A 20207-nucleotide genomic window follows, 5' to 3' on the forward strand; every position below is an offset into this window, starting at 1 on the left:
GTAATATTCCATTGTATATATGTGCCACATCTTCTTTATCCATTCAGCTGTCAATGGACACTTAGGTTGCTTCCATGTCCTGGCTGTTGTAAATAGAGGTGCAATGAACATTTTGGTACATGACTCTTTTTGAATTATGGTTTTCTCAGGGTATATGCCCAGTAGTGGGATTGCTAGGTTGTATGGTAGTTCTATTTTTAGTTTTTTAAGGAACCTCCATACTGTTCTCCACAGTGGCTGTATCAATTTACATTCCCACCAACAGTGTAAGAGGGTTCCCTTTTCTCCACACCCTCTCCAGCATTTATTGTTTCTAGATTTTTTGATGATGGCCATTCTGACCAGTGTGAGGTGATACCTCATTGTAGTTTTAATTTGCATTTCTCTAATGATTAGTGATGTTGAGCATCCTTTCATGTGTTTGTTGGCAATCTGTATATCTTCTTTGGAGAAATGTCTATTTAGGTCTTCTGCCCATTTTTGGATTGGGTTGTTTGTCATTTGAATTTTTGATGTTATTGTCACATTTTAGAGATTCCACAGTTCATCCTAGCAGAAATCCTTTGGTTCTCAAGTGCTATTGAGCTAATCTTGCTTTACATTTAAATATATGAGATATATATTTATATACACATATGTATATATATTTGTTTTACATATAAACACATACACTCATATATTCATCATAGGTACACATTCAAGTAAACAGGTTTTAAAAAGAAAAAACAGCAGAGGCATTCATTTGAAAATCTTTGACCACTGGCCTAAAATTAAATAGGAAAAAAGCAACCTAAGAGATTGCTGGCTCCTAGATTTCCATGAGGGGTATTCCTCACCATACATTTACATCAATCTGTTTTATGGGCTTTTATGAGCTCATAGCATCAACACCTTTCCCTTTCAAAAAAGAGAAACAATCTAATTCTCAAATTTGAGACCCATTACTTTCTCCCTGGAGGTCCTTTGAAACTTTACCACAGCTTTCTTCTCAACAGATTTCTGGGCTGGGTTGCTCTTTCCCTGAGGAATAAGTGGGCACTGCTCCAACCTGTTTGTCTGACGCTAGTTGAGAACAATGAGGGGCTTCTTCAGAGCATTCCCTGATCTTACTTCAGGCACCACGTGTGGGCCCAAGAGCACACAGCCTCGGTGGAGACCACCCTGTCCAAGTCTGTGCTGTAACACCACCTCCAGACTCACAGGAGATGGAGTTCCATTTCTAAGTGTGCAAAGCAGAGACAGTTCTTTGCAGCAACTCCTATTTTGAATACCTGCTAGGTGCTAAACTCCGTCCTAGTCACTTTATGTATTTTATTTAAACCTCCACAGCTAACCCCTAATGTAACAGTTACCCCTAATTTAGAGAAGGAGAAACTGAAGTTTATGGAAATTAAGTGATTCTTTCAAGGGCAAAGAACTAGTGAGTGGGTCACTCTTACTTTTAACATATCTAATTAGAGTCATTGGATACACGAATACTGGTAAATCAGAAGATAAGGCCCTCCTTCTATGACAATGGCTGTCAAATCTGACTGCATGTTAATATCACCTGAGGACCCCTAAACACATTGAAACCTAGGCCTCACCCCAGACCAATTAAGTCAGCATCTCTTGGGGGAACTCAGGAATCAGTATATTTTAAAAACTTTCTGGGGGTTCAAATGTATAGTCAAGGTTGAGAACTGCTGTTCTATAATGTGATTTTATTATTAGAAATAATAATAAATTAGGATACTGCTGACCTTGTTGGATAATCATTGCAAAAGGGAAAAAAAGGTTATAACTGTGCTAAATCTAAAATTGCTGTCCTTGGCTAACATTCCCCATAGTTTAAGCGGACAGCACTAAAGGACTCCACCCAACAGGTCAACTTATTCAGCTGCTTGGCAACGCAGGGACACATTTTGCATTAACCCACCATGATGGGACCATCAGCACACAGTTTTACCCTAAATTAGAGGTTTAGATCAAGGTTGCTAGTGATAACAACTGCCTTAAGAAGTTTTGGTCTAAAGTTTCTTGATGCCAAGAATTCTGGGACCTTAACCAATCACTTCTTCCTAGTGTTTGAGCAAATCCAAAGCCTTTTGAAGGAGAAAATTTGGCCCTACTCACAGGCATCTTATATATATATATATATATATATATATATATATATATATATATATATATATATATATATATCTTTATTGGTGCATAATTGCTTTACAATATTGTGTTAATTTCTGCTGTACAACAAAGTGTATCAGCTATATGTATACATATATCCCCATATCCCCTCCCTCTTGAGACTCCCTCCCTCCCACCCTTCCTATCCCACCCCTCTAAGTGGTCACAAAGCATTGAGTTGATCTCCCTCACAGGCATCTTTGCTTCCACGTTTGTGTGGGACAGGGATGTCCTCGGAACAGACAGACACATCAGGAGCTTCAGTGTTTACAGCAGAATGTCAGCTGTGCTGCCTGACCCAGGACCCAACGTTTATGAACTGTCTTCTAGTTAGGAGCCCTGAGTATTTGGCACTAGTCAGACCATTAAACTTGGAAATAACTAAAAATCAACATTCTAAAAAGTGAATCTGAAAACCCATAGATGAGAGTGAAATTCTAAGGTGCATGATAACTTTCTATACCTCCAAGTTCCCTAATATCATCTCAAACTTCCCTAAGACTGAGTAATATTCCATTGTATATATGTGCCACATTTTCTTTATCCATTCATCCGATGATGGACACTTAGGTTGCTTCCATGTCCTGGCTATTGTAAATAGAGCTGCAATGAACATTTTGGTACATGACTCTATTTGAATTATGGTTTTCTCAGGGTATATGCCCAGTAGTGGGATTGCTGGGTCATATGGTAGTTCTATTTGTAGTTTTCAAGGAACCTCCATACTGTTCTCCATAGTGGCTGTACCAATTCACATTCCCACCAGCAGTGCAAAAGTGTTCCCTTTTCTCCACACCCTCTCCAGCGTTTATTGTTTCTAGATTTTTTGATGATGGCCATTCTGACTGGTGTGAGATGATATCTCATTGTAGTTTCGATTTGCATTTCTCTAATGATTAATGATGTTGAGCATTCTTTCATGTGTTTGTTGGCAATCTGTATATCTTCTTTGGAGAAATGTCTATTTAGGTCTTCTGCCCATGCCATAAAAAGAAACGAAATTGAGTTATGTGTAGTGAGGTGGATGGACCTAGAGTCTGTCATACAGAGTGAAGTAAGTCAGAAAGAGAAAGACAAATATCGTATGCTAACACATGTATATGGAATCTAAGAAAAAAAAAATGTCATGAAGAACCTCGGGGTAAGACGGGAATAAAGACACAGACCTACTAGAGAATGGACTTGAGGATATGGGGAGGGGGAAGGGTGAGCTGTGACAAAGCGAGAGCGTGGCATGGACATATATACACTGCCAAACGTAAAATAGATAGCTAATGGGAAGCAGCCACATAGCACAGGGAGATCAGCTTGGTGCTTTGTGACCACCTAGAGGGGTGGGATAGGGAGGGTGGGAGGGAGGGAGACACAAGAGGGAAGAGATATGGGAACATATGTATATGTATAACTGATTCACCTTGTTATAAAGCAGAAACTAACACACCATTGTAAAGCAATTGTACTCCAATAATGATGTAAAAAAAAAAAAAAAACTTCCCTAAGATCATCTCAAACTGTAACATGCATGTGGATTGCTTGGGGATAAGGTTTAAACGCAGATTCTAACTCAGTAAGTCTGGATCATGGCCTGAGATTCCGCATTTCAAGGAAGAGCTTAGGTGACACCAATTATGTAGGTCCATGGACCTCACTTTTCATGAGCAGATTTAAGCAACGTTCCTGTGTAACTGTGGCTGACTAGTAAGGATTGCCTGTCACAACACAGAAAAAGAACATGATGCTGAGCCTAGAGGAACATATTCCACGGATTGGGAAGATCATAAATGACTCTCAACCCAGGGAGGTAAAGACACAGAGAGAGGGAGAAGGGAAAGTTGGCACATGAAGGGAAAAAAACCCCAGATTTTCCTTTTTCCAGTGAAGGCTGGGATGTATGAATAAGTTTTCTAAGTACTCAGGGAGTCAAAAACACAGTGAGATGCACAAAAGCAAGAATGAGGTTTTCCAAGGGTCCTAGAAAGACGGAGGATGATGTCAGAACAGAGCTGCCAGGCCTGCAGCACTGCTTCAGAAGGCCCACCTTTGCAGCCAGGAGGAGTCGGGCCCTGGGCTGGAATGTGGGAAGCATGTATAAGAAGTCCAGCATTATAAGCACCAAAACAGTCTCCCAGTTAGCCTTCTTTTCCTGTTCCCTGCTTATCCTCAGCATGTAGTCCATTGCCTGTCATAAAACTGATGTTCAATAAAAATTTACGGAATAAATGAGGCCTAGAACAGGGATTGGGCTTGTCATGCTTGTCCCATATGTCCTATATTCCCAGGGGCATAGGGAGAAAAGGTAGACCAATGGTTCTCAATATTGGCTGCCTGCTGGAATCACCTGGGGAGCTTTAAACACTACTGATGCCTGGGTCTCACGCCTACAGATGATGATTAAATGGTCCAGGGGTGGGGGAGTATGAGGGCAGGACACTGCAATTGTTCAACGTCTCCAGGTATTTCCAGTGTGTAGCCAAGGCTGAGGACCACTGGGGCCCGCCAAGCTAACTTCTCAGGGAAACCCGTGGAAGTGACGGCTCTGCCACGGCGTTACATATAGAATAAGAGAAGAATACTTTACGTTGAAGCAGAGGGAATTTTGGCTGATAAAGAAAACCCTCTTTGGGATACTAAGTTTTTCTGATTCATCATAGATGACCTGAATGGCTGGTATGGCTTATTTGTATAAGTAAAATTTGCATCGCTAGCAAGATTTCCTACTTTTTCTCCAAATAATTTGGCCTCATCAGTCATAGGTGGAGGAATGGAGGAACAGTTACCTTCTTGCATCTAAAAACGTGGTCCCTGGACCAGCAGTGTCAGCATCACCTGGGAGCTTGTCAGAAACACAGAATCTCAGAACAAGCACAGACCTACTGATTCACAATCTGCATTTTAACAGAATCCAGGAGATTCATGTGCACGTTCAAATTTGAGAGCCATCATTTCCAGAGAAGTCTCTCCCTATCCGTAGATTCTGTGGCTGCTCGTGCGTGGAGTCCCAGTCGTCACTAATGAACAGAAGGCCAGTCGCACCAAAAGAGATGTGGGTGAGAAACAGCTGTGATTATCGCTTTCACGATGGAACCAACTAGACATGACCCTTTACGGGCCCAGGAATCCATGAGCATGCGATTAAATCTCACTCTACTGGCCAATATAAATAGCAAAGTTTCAACAAAGCTTACTTACAGCCTTACATTGTTCTACAAATCAGCCCTAAACAATTTCTCTGACCGGTTTGAATTTTGAGCTATAAATTATCACCATCTTAAAGTCAAAAACTTTGCCTTGATCTGATTCTACTGAAATATATTTCTGAATAGCAGAATTTGCTGATTCATTCTCTTTAAAATGTATTTAAAATTTTTGTCCGGATACGAAAAGTCAGCAAGAGAAAAAAGCATCAGGGCTGCCCCGCACTGAGGACCCTGCTTACCTGCTGGAATTCAACACCTGGGAACCAGCATGGGGGTTAAATGAGACCTTCCTGCCCAGGAATCCTGCCTTGGGCCCTCTTTCTTCTTATCTACACCTTTCCCACTATCTCAAGGGGAGAATGATTGTTGGTGGTAACTAACAGGAAAAGATTATGGAAGGAAGAAGATGGGACTCTGGGCCAAACAGACTTTAGAAACCTCTGTGAAGAACTAAATAGAGAACAGAAGCATAAAGGGGGAGGGGGTCCAATCTCAGAGCCTTAGAAGGGCACTGAAGCAAACCCCAGTTTTTTCTCTATTTCTTCGTATGTCGCTATTATTTTTAAAATTACCTAAAACTTAGAAATAAGAAAAAAAGTGGGCAGCACATCTTTTCAATGTCATATGGAATAAAGGCTACCCAAGGACTATCTAGGTGCATGTACTTAGTTCTACTCACTGTTTACTATTGAGTAAATGTATTAAATGTACCAGATTTAGTGAAGTTACATGTTAACTTACAGATTTTTTTTCCAGCAGATATGCATAGAACTGTCTGGTGGAACAGATAACCCAAAAGATTAGGGTTTGTTGTCCTGTAAGACAGTAACCAGTTTTATATCTAACCAAGCAATCTTATCCTTACATTTGTTTACAAAATTGCCTAACTAGGAATTTATGGATTTGATCTGTATCCATCCAGGGTCTGTCCATACCTTGCTTCTCAAATTTAACGTCTTACTGGCTCCTCCACTAATTAATGAGTTAAATAAAATCTTTGGCACATGTTTATTAAAAATTTTTTTGTTCTATTATAATTTAATTAACATATATATTTTTTTCTTTACCAATGTATGGTTGAAGGTTGAGCTCCAATGAGTACTTTCTGTTTAATTTATTGAAACTGAATTGAAGCCAACTGAATTTACCTGGAATTGAAAACATTGGTTCTAATTCTTATTCTGCCACTGACTTTCTGTGTGACCTTGGGCAAGTCACTGAGCTCCTCTGAATTTAGTGTTCTCATTTGTAAAATGGATAGTAGTTGCACTTGATCATGGCTAAGATCTCTCCTAGCTTTAAAAAGTCTACAAAATCAAGCAACAACTAGCTGATGTAGGAAATGTTTAGTTTCACTTCTTAGAGAATTAAAAGTAAACATGGATGTTTTATTGGGGTTTTTTTCCCCCCTTTTTCCCTTTATGAATAAGATGATAGTTTCTGTCCTTGATAAATCATGGAAAAAAATGGAAAAATCCCCTCCCCGCAAATAACATGATTAGGACAATAAGCCAGTCATCTCTCTGAAGCTGTTAGGGGACGGTCAGTAGGAGGCATCCCCACATGCTCACACCCTGTGAGGTTGAAAAGAAACCTGTTTAAACATAGAAACTAAGTATTGATAGGGCTAATGAAGGTCATTTAATCAACCAGACATCTGATGTCTAACCTCCCCTCTAGTGTCTCAGCCAACTCTGCCCAGACAGTTCTAAGGAAAGGAAACTCAGTCACTTTGGGGTCCATTCTGTTCCATCTTGGACAGGTTTGACCATTAGGAATCATTACTAATACTAATACCATTAGTATTCCTTACTTTAAAGTCTTTCTTCTGATGCTTTCCTCCCATTAGTCCTAGGGCTACTTCTTGAAGCCATTTGAAATTAACTTTACACCTTCTCCCCCAAAGAGCACTGTAGCTATTTTAATACAGCTAGCTCTCTCTCACCCTTCCCTGAGTCTTCCCCTTTCCAGAAAATATGCAAAGTATTTTCATCCATCTTTTCACATCCAGGCTGTGAGGCCCCTCACCATGCTGCTGGAACTTCTCAAACAAGTTCTGGTTTGTCCATATCCACTGGAAACTGTGGTGCCCAGAAATAAATTCAGTTCTCTAGAAAGGTCTGATCAGGGTAGGATAGAAGATGGATATCGGTTTGCCTTACTAGAAACTATGAGTCTATTAATACATCCTAAGATCACAATTGATGATTTGGTTAAATAAAATAATGTACATGTACTCAAAAGAAATCTCTGTAACCACTAAAAACCATGCTTCTGAAAAGTACTGGATGATTTGGGAACACCTCGTGACATACTGCGTGCTAGCTAGTCTCCAGAGATGGCTGCTGCCAACCTTCCTCCCTGCTGTGTGAGTCACTGTCCCATGAGATGTGGAGTCCATTCCTCCACCCCATCAAATCTGGGCCAGGCCTGTGACTGCTTTGACCAATGGAATGTGGACAGAGTTATGTTCTAGCACCTCTAAGCCCAGGTGTTAAAAAGGCCTGCTGCTGCTTTTATGCTCTTGGAGCCCTGAGCCATGTGTACAAAGTCCAGGTTGCCCTGCTGGCAAGAAAGGCCACACAGAGAGGCCCTGGGAGATGAGAAAGCACTTGGAGGAACAGGCTGCAGAGAGGAGCGCCGAGGTACCAGCGAGTGAGTGAATAGGCCATGCTGGGTCATGTGAGGCATCCCACCTGCAGCCCCAAACACTGTGGAGCAGGAACTAGTCATCCTGCTGGGCCCTGTCCATGGTGCCCGAGCCACAGAACCATGGGAACAAAACCAAAATGGTTGTTTTTTTTTTTGTGGTACGCGGGCCTCTCACTGTTGTGGCCTCTCCCATTGCGGAGCACAGGCTCCGGACGCGCAGGCTCAGCGGCCATGGCTCACGGGCCCAGCCGCTCCGCGGTATGTGGGATCTTCCTGGACCGGGGCACGAACCCGTGTCCCCTGCATCGGCAGGCGGACTCTCAACCACTGCGCCACCAGGGAAGCCCCCAAAATGGTTGTTTCAACCTATCAAGTTTTGAAGTTGTTTGGACATAGCGATAGATAACTGAAACATATTGTTAGGGTGAAGAAAACAGCACGCAAAATAGCCTAGCATGTTTGTTTTTTAAATATATATATATGTATATATGTGTAGGTGTATGTGTAGTTTGATATTTATATTTATACACAAACATACTAGTTGTGGTTTTCACTGGAAGATAGGATCATGAGTGTCTTTAATTTCATCTTTTTGCTTTTCAAAAATTTTACACTTGTTTTTATTTATTTAATTTAAGAAAATTCTTAAATTGTCACATTATCCTTTTGACAAGCCCTTTACAGTCTTAGTTCACATTAAGTTTACTGTTAAACTTAATTTACATTAAGTTTACTGTTGATTATATATATATATAAAATAAATATATATTTTATCTCAGGGTATTTGAACATGGCTTCTCCCCCAGAGAAGTGGCAGGGCTTATGACATTTAAACAGGACATACAAAAAGCCTCTTGTCCTGAAATTCTTGGCCTCTCCCACCCGGAACTGCACTGGAGAAAGTTCTCAATTCTCAGGCTGTACACTTCAGTTATTTCGCTACTGTAAAGCTACTGTTTTTGTGGTTATGGAAGAGTGGTTGCTATGGCAATGCGATCTGACTGAATGCCAGAATGCGTCTAAAGCTGGTAGAAGTGCCTTTTTCAGGGTTTCCTCTGAGGATTAATCATTTTCAAAGAATTGTATCTTCTTTTCCTCTCCTGTTAGAAATGGTGCCGGAGCACCTCATCCAGTCCTGGGACACGGACAAAATGAGGATGGGTCCGAGAAGGACAAAGCTTACAGTTGGAAAAAAAGACCACAGAGGAGCCATTTCCTACCAAATACTCGGGTTTCTTTCCACCCCTCCCTCCTTGACTGCTTTGCCACATTTGGACCCCTCTGTCCTCACTTTCCACACACTCTCAGGCGTTGAGGTATCTTTGCTGGCTTCCTTTCGTTCCACAAGTTGTGAGGAACTTCCACAGCAATTTCCCACACATTAGCATTTGTTCCTTGCCACATTCCCCATCTTAGCTCTGTGCCTCAGCTCAAACGAGATTCCATTCAAAGGACCTGCCTGCCCTCCCTGCCCTGGCCGCTTCCTCATCCAGGCCACCTTGCACGTAGCCACCAGGTTCATGGCTCTACAGTTTGCCACCTCAGTCCCAATGCCATGCCTTGACATGCGGGGCCCAAGGCCTGTGGCTACCCATATCCCTCCCATGTCCTCCTCTCCACCCTCCTGCCACTTCTCTCCATCTAGCTCAGAAGCTCTCCTTACCACCCCCTAGACACCTTCGCCCTTTGTGCCCCTTTACCTTTGCTTCCGCAGTTTCTATCCCTCTCCTCACCATCTACTACTCATATTTTAAACTTCTTTTCCCCACAGAGTTCATCCAGCTAAATCCTCTGTTATGAGTTAAGTTGTATCCCCTGCAAATTTATACGTTGAAGTCCTAATTCCCCGGCGCCGCAGAGTGGGACCTTATTTGGAAACAGGGTCATTTCAGAGGTAATTAATTATTGGTAAGATGAGGTCTTACTGGAGTAGGGTGGGTCCAATCCAAAATGACTGTGTCCAGACATTAAGAACAGACTTCTGGTTGCCAAGGAGAAGGGGGGTTGGGGGAGGGATGGACTGGGAGTTTGGGGTTAGTAGATACAAACTGTTATATATAGAACGATAAATAACAAGGTCCTACTGTATAGCACAGGGAACTATATTCAACATCCTGGGATAAACCATAATGGAAAAGAATGTATATATGTGTATAACTGAGTCATTTTTCTGTACAGCAGAAATTAACACAACATTGTAAATTAACTATACTTCAATTAAAAATAAATTTAAAAAGTAAGGACAAAAAAAGAAAAAAGAAGACTGTGTCCATGTATTGATAAAAACGGAAATTTGGACACTGAGACACGTGCACAGGGAGAGAGTACCGTGTGGAAGATACAGAAGACAGTCATCTGTAAGCCAAGGAGAAAGGCCTGGCACAGATCCTTCCCTCACAGCCCTCAGAAAGAACCAACCTTACCAATACCTTGATTTTGGACTTCTGGCCTCCAGAACTGTGAGAGACTTTCTGTTGTTCTAAGCCACTCATATCAGTTTCCCCCAGCTCTAAATTCCCTTCTCATTTGTGCACTCCATGTAGCCATCTCTGCCAGAGGTGTTTCCCCGCTGTCTTAAGCCTGTTCTCTACTTGTATCACAAGTGCATATCTGACTCCCTAACAAGATTCAGATTCCTCAGGTGAAGCCTTATCTCTCTGCTTCTTTTTCATCCCTGACAGGGCCTGGTACTTTGCTGACCTAGGGAGTAGGCTGAATTAGATGGAGTTTACCCTGGAGGATGATTCCTTGCTCCCTGTCAATACACTGCACAGTTTCCCTAAACCTACTGCGGTCAGACAAGAGGCCACGGGCTCCAGGTCACCAAGGAGAGACGGACCAGTAGCCCTACAGGGGGAGCACGTGTAGTCATGGAGTGTTAGGCCTGGAGGGATCACGGGGAGAGATCATCTAGTGCAACCCTTTCAGAGGACACAGAGGCTGGGCGTGCGGCCGTGGGGATGGGGGACTAAAGGGTGGGGTGGGTATTAGGGCTGTCACATCACAGAGAGCAAGAGCCAGAGCTGGCACGAGCCCGGCCCCCAGCTCCCAGGCCAGTGGAGGGGCTGCCTGCCCTGTGGGAGGGGGGCAGGCTGCCTACAGGGCATTCGGAGGACCACCTGGGCACGCTCTATAGGGCAGGTCAAATGCGCTACAGGCCTAGTGACTTACAAAAGCACCAGCACGATCCACGTGAAGGGAGAGGGTTAGAACAATGAGATGGGGTTGGCAGTGCAGCTGAGGGCTCTGCCAGACAAAGGGCTCTGCAAAAATCGGTGCCATTGCACAACCATGACGGGCACTGTGTGTGTGCAGAGTGCAGCGGTCAGCCCGGGCAGACTCCTGTCACCAGTCAGGATTAGGAGTGGCCTGCGGGGGGCACGGCCGCGGGCCTTGCCACCGCTGTGGCTTGACACACTGAAACTGTTCCTGGGTGCAACTAGTGAAACCAAGAGCTCCATGCAAAAGCCCAAGTTTTCCCACAGCAAAGTCGAGAAAGAGACACCCATCAGAATTCTGTATCTTGCTGAAAGAAGGCATTGGGTCCAAACACAAGAGTATATTAAAGCAAATGACTGAGTAACATTGTAACCAAGCAGCCGGCAGCCCCTCCAAAGTTCTGCTATAAAGAGGTTTTGATGACCTGGGAAAATTCTTACAATATTACACTAGGTGAAAAATGCACACTGAAAAGAACAAAGGTATATTCAGGAACTCAACCCCGTACAGCAATATGCACAGGATGCATCCAAAATGTTCATAGAGTTTAGCTGTGATTTTTAACCTACTTTTTATTTTCCTTCCCTGTATATTCCAAATTTCTAGGGAGAGCATGTATCCTTTATAGAGTATAAAGATAATTGTTTTATATTTAAAAACACAAATTCTATTTTTATAAGGAGGTATAAGCTGATCTCATTCTCTGTGCTTTGCAATGATTATACTACTCTGCTCTCCAATAATGCTCTCCCCAACCAAGAGGAAATCCCACCCCACATGCGTCAATCCATTTACTCACATTCTGCATATTTCTGGAGTTGGCCAAATTCTTCTGGAGTGAGGGAGACCCACCGTTCTTCACTCATCTTTCCTGGGTGTGCGCGTTTGAGGCTAGGGAGAGAGTTTTGCTCACCAGGCTGTAGCCAAGGCCCAGCCTAGGGCCTGGCTCATTGCAAGTACACAATGGACAAGTCCTTCAGGAGATTTCTCGAGGACCCAAGTGTCTATGGCAGCAGCGGGCACTGTTTAGCAGCTGAGAGAAGATCTCTGCTATTCCTAAGGCAACATTCTTCTATCTGTAGTCACGGTAAATTCAGAAATCCTTGCTTTTCCTGGGCAAGAGTAGAAAAGACATTGGGAATGAGAATGTTAGAATACATAAGTCATCTTTTCTTGTAAAGGAAAAAAAAAAAACCCCAATGTTCTTTGCTGAAAGCTCTATAGGAGGCAATGGTTCTCAAGGTTGGGGAGAACCACCTGAGGGAATTCGGAAGAGGACATACAGACCAGAGCAGCACAAGTCCAGACAGCTGTCTGGCTGGAGTGGGGGTTAGGTGATCTATACGAAGAGGTAGCCATACTCCCAAACTCTGGAAAACTTAAAATGCGTCTAGTGAGAGGTGGTAGTAGGGCCACCTAAGGGCATCCTCTAGTCATGAAAATGCCTCAGGCTGTAGGTGTCCGTCTCATGACGGTAGCTCATGTGGTGTGATTTGAAAGGTAAGCCAGTCTCTCCTCCACTGATTTCTAAATTCCACTATTAGAGCTGCTTACCTTCCTTTTATGAGTCATTGAGTCACTCTGGAAATTCAAATACCACTCCCCTCAAGGCTGGCTAACATCCTAGTGACTGAAGCAGTTTTCTTTCCTCTTAGAACCATAAAAACATGATTAAAGGGAAGGCCTGCTGGCTCCATTGTGGAGAGCCTGAGGGAGGGAGAGAGGGGGTGGATTCAGACAAAAACTTAGCATCTTTTCCTTTGAGCCCCTCCTAGCATGGTGGCTCTATCAGTCCTACCATCAGTCATTAAATCAGTTTAATGAGTTGTGAAATTAATGGGGTGTGCTATTCTAAAAACACATAATACAATAGCATAGAATGCAACGGAATGAGATGGAATTGAAAATAAGAGTGCATCTCCTTTCAGTTATACATACATGTATACACCTATCATAATATAAAGTGTATTTCTTATTCTAGGTTGAGGTTAAAAAAATGTTGAAAAGTCATCAACCTCATAGGACAAGGAATAAAGACCAATGTTACCAAAAAACAAGCCCAGTTTTAATAAAAGAGAATCCATCGTAGAGAGTCAGACTTGAAGGCAAGTCTGGGAGTCTGGAGCATATGAGGAATGGTGGAGGGGTGGCAGATCTGGACAGTTCTCTGCAGTGGCAAATAGACTTGGTTGGTGTGGACCTGGAAGGCTGAACTAGAGCTGAGAGAAAGTGCTGGAGGGAGATCTTCTGTAAGGAGATCCTCTGTAAGGAAGACCTTCCATCAGTCAGCACTCTCCAACGGTAGGAGGAAATGCATGGCAAGGGAGTGAGATGCCTGCATCTTTGGGAACATCCAAATTCTAGTTTCTCTCCTTGAAAGGTCTAATTCTCGGGGCTTCCCTGGCAGTCCAGTAGTTAAGACTTGGTGCTTCCACTGCAGGGGGTGAGGGTTCAATCTCTGGTCGGAGAAATAGGATTCCACATGCCACAGGAAAAAACAAAAGAAAAAAAAAATGTCATTCTCTTCTTAATCCACTGGCCAACTGGATTCTGCTTCTTAGCACCTGCTCTTGCCAAGGTTTCCAGTGTGAAACTTAATAAAGGAAAACCTAAGAGGGAGGCAGAAGGCCAAAAGGGGAAGCTCTCACACAGTAATACTGATGTCAATTGCAGGAAGAACTGTCAATTATAGACCCCAACAGAAGACTCATCAACAGGAAAGAATCATCAATTACAGGCCCCAACGGGAAAAGGTGTACATTGAACGCCTAGAAGAAATCTACTACCCTAGCAATTCAACCAATGAGTAACTGTCATCACCCTGAGCTCCCACTTTTGTCCAATGGACTTTTATTCAAAACATCCCCTCCCAACTTCCTCCTTTTTTTCTATAAAATAACATTCCTCTTTGTTTTTTGGACTTGCCTATGGCATTTGCTATAGCTTGCTTGTTCTGAATTGCAATTCCTCTGCTATTCCCAAATAAACTCATTTTTGCTGTAAAATAACTGGCTGTTTTATTTTTAAGGTCAAAACCAGTAACCCAGTTGTCAAATCCAACAGGCACCTTTCAGGCCTTCTTTGCTTTATTTGCTCTCTATGCAGCCTTGGCCTTTGCAGAAAACAACCCCCCCAGAAACTCTTTTATCTTTGTAAGTGTTCCTCCTCAGTCTCATTCCACTTTTTCTTTTGCCATTGTTAAATACTGGGCGTTTCCACAATCCTATCCTCAGCCCTCTCCTCACATTGCACCCTTTCCCTCAGGGATCTCATCCACTTCCACAGCTTCAATGACTCCCAGGCATGCTGCTCCAGCCCTGCACTCTCCCTTCAATCCAGATCTGCATATCCAACTGTCTACTGTGACTCCCTACTCTGTCCCAAACTACCCTGAATCAGCACCTTTCCATGCCCCCAACCTGCCCTTGCTCTGTATTCTGGTCATGCCCAAGAAGAGCCAATACTCAGGCCAGAGGTCTGAGGCTGAACCTAAGCTCCTCACCCTTTCTCTCCTGCCAAACCCAGGCACCAGTCTGGGAGTGTGACTGTCCATTGTGTGTTCCCTCCTCTCCACGATGCCAGGTGGCTTGTTAACTCAGACCCTCATCTGCCTGGTCTCTGACAACAGCCTCCTGCTGGTCCGCCTGCCTTGGATTTTGTGTTCTTCCCCTTGGTCTGCTCTAAATTGCCAACCAAATCACATCTTACCCAGTAATAAAATTCTTCGGTGGTTTCTATTGCCTATAGAATAAAAGGGAATCTTTTCATGATACACAAAGCTCTTTATGATCTGGCCTTTGATTATCAATTCAGTCCCAAAGCAGGACCCTTAGAAACATTTTCCACCATACAAGGGAATTCAGCGTTGCAACTGGTATTAACACTGCTGCCAGACACATTTTATACTGTGCTCTATGCTTTACATATATTATCTAATTTAGTCCTCATAACAACCATGTAAATTAAGCATTGCCTTTCCTATTTTTAGACAGGAAATATGAGGCAAGATGCTTAGTAAATATGGTGAGGATAAAGAAGGAACCCCCCAATGCTTTTGTTTAAAAAATGCCTCTCTGATCTTATCATTCTGCACATTTCAGAAGCTCAGAACTCTAAGAGGACCCAGAGACACACAACGTGATAGAACACCACAGAACTTGAAGTCAGAAGGCAGGGGATTTGAGTCCTGACTCTGCCTCTTATAACTATTTGACTTTAAACAATTTTTTTCATTTCTTGAATCTTGGTTTCCTCATTTTAAAGATGGGAATAACTAATAAAAAAATCTGAGTTAGTATTAGGATTGAGTGAGTTAATATATGCAAAAAACAAACAAAAAACCCCCCAAACCCCACCTAGCATAATGCCTATCACACAATGGACACTCAGTAAATAATTATTGTTATCATCCTATTGCAAATACAACCACTTAGCAATATGACAGTCAGCTGACAGCATTTGGGTGCTTCGTGCTGTAACATAGATTTAAGAACTCGATCTCATCCTGCTTCAGGTTGCTGTAATTTTATAATTACTCATCAAACTTTTATCCACTAGTTTTACCACCCACTGATGATTCTTTCCTGGATTAATTATTACTATGATAGTGAATTTCTAATTCCATCCTCCCTTCTATATTAGTTGGGATTCTACTGTGAGGGAGTTTTCCCTTCTTTCTTTCTTTATACTATACTATACCTTATACTATAAATACTACATATACTATAAATATATAAAATGTTTATATAAGTATACATAATACATAAGTATAAATGTGTATTACTTTTACATATAATATATATTTACTTATATTCATGGACTCTTACTTTATTCAATGGCTTATAATCCATTACCATCGTTATTTGTTTTGATTTTCAAATTGTCCCAGATTTGGCCACAGCAAGCTCATTCAAGGTGATTCCTTGTTCTTTAGACATATTCCTATCATTCTCTGATCACATCTTTATTTTCTGGTACTACAAAATATTTCAGGATCATCTTTTTTCTTCCTCAGTACTGTCCTGAAATCAATCATTTTCCCAAAGATCCCTGATTCTTTCTAGTGGAGAATGGTTTTTGAAACCAAGGTTTGGGTACTAGGTATGCTCATTGCTACTGGGGTGTCACTACTTCTAGGCCCTGTCAGGGACAGAGCTAGGAAATATATTCACATGTACACACATATCTCATCTCTGGCTATTTATCTATCTTCCCGTCCGTCTGTCCATCCATCCATCCATCCATGCATTCATGTTAAAAACCCCAAGTTCATTCTCATACACTCTGTCGTTCCATATTGTTAAACTCCCTTCTCCAACAAACTCTGTTTCCATTATCTACAATGTGCTTATTTTCTCAACCCTAAAATATACAGAAAGTAGTTTCGGAAGTGCTAGCCACATCTCTGTGAAAAATAGAGTTCAAGATTTATTTATAGTTCCTCTGTCTTCATCCAACTGCATATCCTCAAAGGACTATTTTCAAAAGTTACTTAGGTTAGTTCTTTCCCACTCCCATACATTCCTGTTTGTATTTCACTGTAGGGTTTTCCTCCATTCCCACTGATTCTTTTTTAGTATGGTTTCAAAAGTCAGAACTATATAAAAAGGTTTCTTCAGAGAAGCCTTGCTTTCCCCCGTTCCCTTTACTCTGTTCCCATCCCCCTCCTTATCATCTTTTCCCCACCCCATACTTATGTTTTCTAGTTTATTCTTCCTGCTTATTTTCACATCATTGAGCAGATATATGGATATTTTCTTACTTCCCCTTCTTTACCTACAAAAGGTAGCACATTGTAGATTGTCTTTTGCACATTGTTTTTTTCACTTAACAAAATGTCCCATGAATCATTCCATATCTTCATAGATATCCTCCTCATTTAGAACCAAATTTGACTGCAGCATTTACCTGCTTAAAACCCTTCAGAGGCCTCCATTGGCTTCCAGGATTAAAGGCAGGTTCTTTGACCAGTTGCAGAAGATCCTTCATCTGTGGCACAGCTCACCTCCCCGCCCTTACTCGAATGACCTCTGGCTCCACATGCCCCACGTTACAGCCAAGTCAACCTACTGTGTACTTCTAGCACCTAGCAAAGTATTTGGCACATGGTAGGACCTCATAAATGTTAGTTAAGGGACTGACAAACACACCACGCCTTTAATCTATCTGGAATTCCCTTCACTCCTTCCTTCCCAAAACAAACCACTACTCATATGTCTGGCTGCAGATACAAAGGTCACTATAGTTTTTTTGAACTCTTTGAGCAAACCAAGCTGTTCTCCCAGCTGCATTCCCATAGAACACATACATTGTCTATATTTTTCTGTTGTAGGAGCTGACAGTCCCATGTGGGAGACAGATACCTGAACAGATAATTAACACACAGCTGGTAAGAGGAGTGGTACAGATATACACAGGGAACTATGGGCCTCGCTACTGTGTCTGTAGCAGGCACAGGGCAGGTGGAAAGATTCCTGAAGTTAAGAAGGAGTACCAAGGTAAAGAGGTATATGTTGCAATAACTAAACAAATTATTATCGTTGCTGCTCCACTGCAGCTTAGTGCTTGGCTTCATAGTGGAAGAAACTGCACCATTCTTTTTTTAAAATTTTGTTTTATATTAGAGTATATTGATTTACAATGTTGTGTTAGTTTCAGGTGTACAGCAAAGTGATTCATTTATACATATACATATATCCATTCTTCTTCAGATTCTTTTCCCATATAGGTTATTACAGACTATTGAGTAAAGTTCCCTGTGCTATATAGTAGGTCATTGTTGATAATTTATTTCACATAGAGTAGTGTGTATTTGTTAATCCCAAACTTATAATTTATCCCTCCCTCCATGTTTCCCCTTTGGTAACCATAAGTTTGTTTTCTAAGTCTGTGAGTCTGTTTCTGTTTTGTAAATAAGTTCATTTGCACCACTTTTTTTTTAGATTCCACATATAAGTGATATAATATGATATTTGTCTTTATTTGTCTGACTTACTTCAGTTAGTATGATAATCTCTAGGTCCATCCATGTTGCTGCAAATGGCATTATTGCATTCTTTTTTTATGGCTGAGTAATATTCCATTGTATGTACCACATCTTCTTTATCCATTCCTCTGTTGATGGCCATCTAGGTTGCTTCCATGTCCTGGCTATTGTAAATAGTACTGCAATGAACATTGGGGTGCCTGTGTCTTTTCGAATTATGGTTTTCTCCACATATATGCCCAGGAGTGGGATTGCTGGATCATATGGTAGTTCTATTTTTAGTGAAACTGCACCATTCTTTTTTCTTTTTTTAGAATAAACATAATTCAGTGTTTTCATTCATATTTTTGAAGTTTGTCTGAAATGTATTAATAAACCTTTATATAACTTGAAGGTGTGGCATAAGGTTTGTTTTTTTAAAATTTACACATTCAAGATTGAATAACAAGTGTATTAATATAAATTTTTTTCCTTTTCAAATATAACTCAACACAGCTTTTATCCCAGTTTATTTCTCCATTTACTGGATACATTTATGGAAGGCACATAACGGGTATTTTGTTTTCTATTATAGCAACTTAAATGCAGGTAAGACTTACATAAACCTACTTCTGTTATTTAAGGAAACTGGCAGATTTGCAAATAGTGCTACAAATTACTATGACACCAGATCCTATGGGTACGTTGAGAAAGCCTCTTCTTAGGCCAAAGGATAATTATTTTGCATGTCTTCTTATTTGTTAACTATAGGCTGACAACATGTAGAAAACATGGGCTTAAAAAAATTGCTTTGCTGTTCGGGAGTATATACTATAATCCCCCCCAGGCTATTATTTAAACCAGGGGCCTATTGCCTATAGGGCAAATCGGATGTGCCACTTGTTTTTGTAAATAGCTTAGTGAAACTGCACCATACTTAATTTCCATCAGGAAACACTGCCTGACTCTCCAGATGGTAACTGCTGACCATGCTCCCACGTGACAGTCCCCTCTGGTTTTCCATCCTTTGATAGAGATGATGGCTACTGCACAAGAGGGCTTGCTCCAGCTGACATCTCTTGGCATTTATCTTTCTTCAGCCTATCTTATCACTTCCCTCTTGGAGGCTCTTTGCAGTGCCAAAATCTTCTTATTACCACCCTGAACATCTTTGCTGACAGAAAAAAATGTAATAGGATCTTCTAAATAACACTCAGATTGGATATTGTCAGGCTTGGGTGGGAGAGGAGTGTTTTACGTCCCTACAGCTATGCCACTCTTAGCACTTGCTTCGGCTCCCCTGGCCTCAGTTTCCTTGTCTAAAAATGAGGGGGTGGGAGTCATGGTTTTGAACACATTTCCTAGCTCTGCAATTTCATATACTGGATCAAATCCTATTTGTTCTGTACAGATGCTGGCATGGAAATCACAAGTCAGAAGGAAGATGGCAAATTCAATAGGTATTGAATTGCACCTCAGGTCTCTCTATTCATTCCAATGAATCAGCCATCGCCAATTATCCAGGAACAAACACCTCTTCATCTCCTCTTTGCGCTCATAAAGACATTAATTTATGAATATAGCATCAGATTGGGGGAGCTTGTTTATATGCGTCTGCTGATTTATAACAGACCGTATTTTTTAAAGGGAAGAATCACTAAAAACTAGAAAGATACATATCCCTCTCTCTTCCCAGACTTGTGACAAGTCACATCTTGATAACTGTACCATCTCTGGGCTTTTGCTCTTGCTGATCCTTCTTCAACTCTGCAACTCCTGTTCAGCCTCTGGAGTTCAGTTCAAGTATCACCTACTCTAAGAAGCTCCCTTTAATTGCCTGGACGGGGCTGGACATATCTTCTCTGCTATCCAATAGCTCCTTGGGCTCTTTTCCATTGCGGCACCCACCACACTGCAGTGTACTTGCCCACCCTTTCCTGCGAGACTGAGCTCCTTCAGGGTGGAAACAGTGTTCTGCCCACTTTGTAGCTCTAGTTATTAGAGGA

At 41.7% G+C, this 20207-nt stretch overlaps 1 protein-coding gene across 2 annotated transcripts in view; it reads right to left on the bottom strand.

The window, feature by feature from the left end:
- DGKG (diacylglycerol kinase gamma) overlaps positions 1 to 20207 on the bottom strand; it is a 212015-nt gene that overhangs the window by 165184 nt on the left and 26624 nt on the right. For both annotated transcript variants that reach the window (XM_073803991.1, XM_033855609.2), the window contains exon 2: positions 12037 to 12349. In XM_073803991.1, coding sequence (XP_073660092.1) covers positions 12037 to 12103 — 67 coding nt within the window. In that variant the 5' untranslated portion in view covers positions 12104 to 12349. The remainder of the gene's footprint in view (positions 1 to 12036; positions 12350 to 20207) is intronic.

This window comes from Tursiops truncatus, chromosome 4 (assembly GCF_011762595.2).
Source record: "Tursiops truncatus isolate mTurTru1 chromosome 4, mTurTru1.mat.Y, whole genome shotgun sequence".
Lineage (NCBI taxonomy): Eukaryota > Metazoa > Chordata > Mammalia > Artiodactyla > Delphinidae > Tursiops > Tursiops truncatus.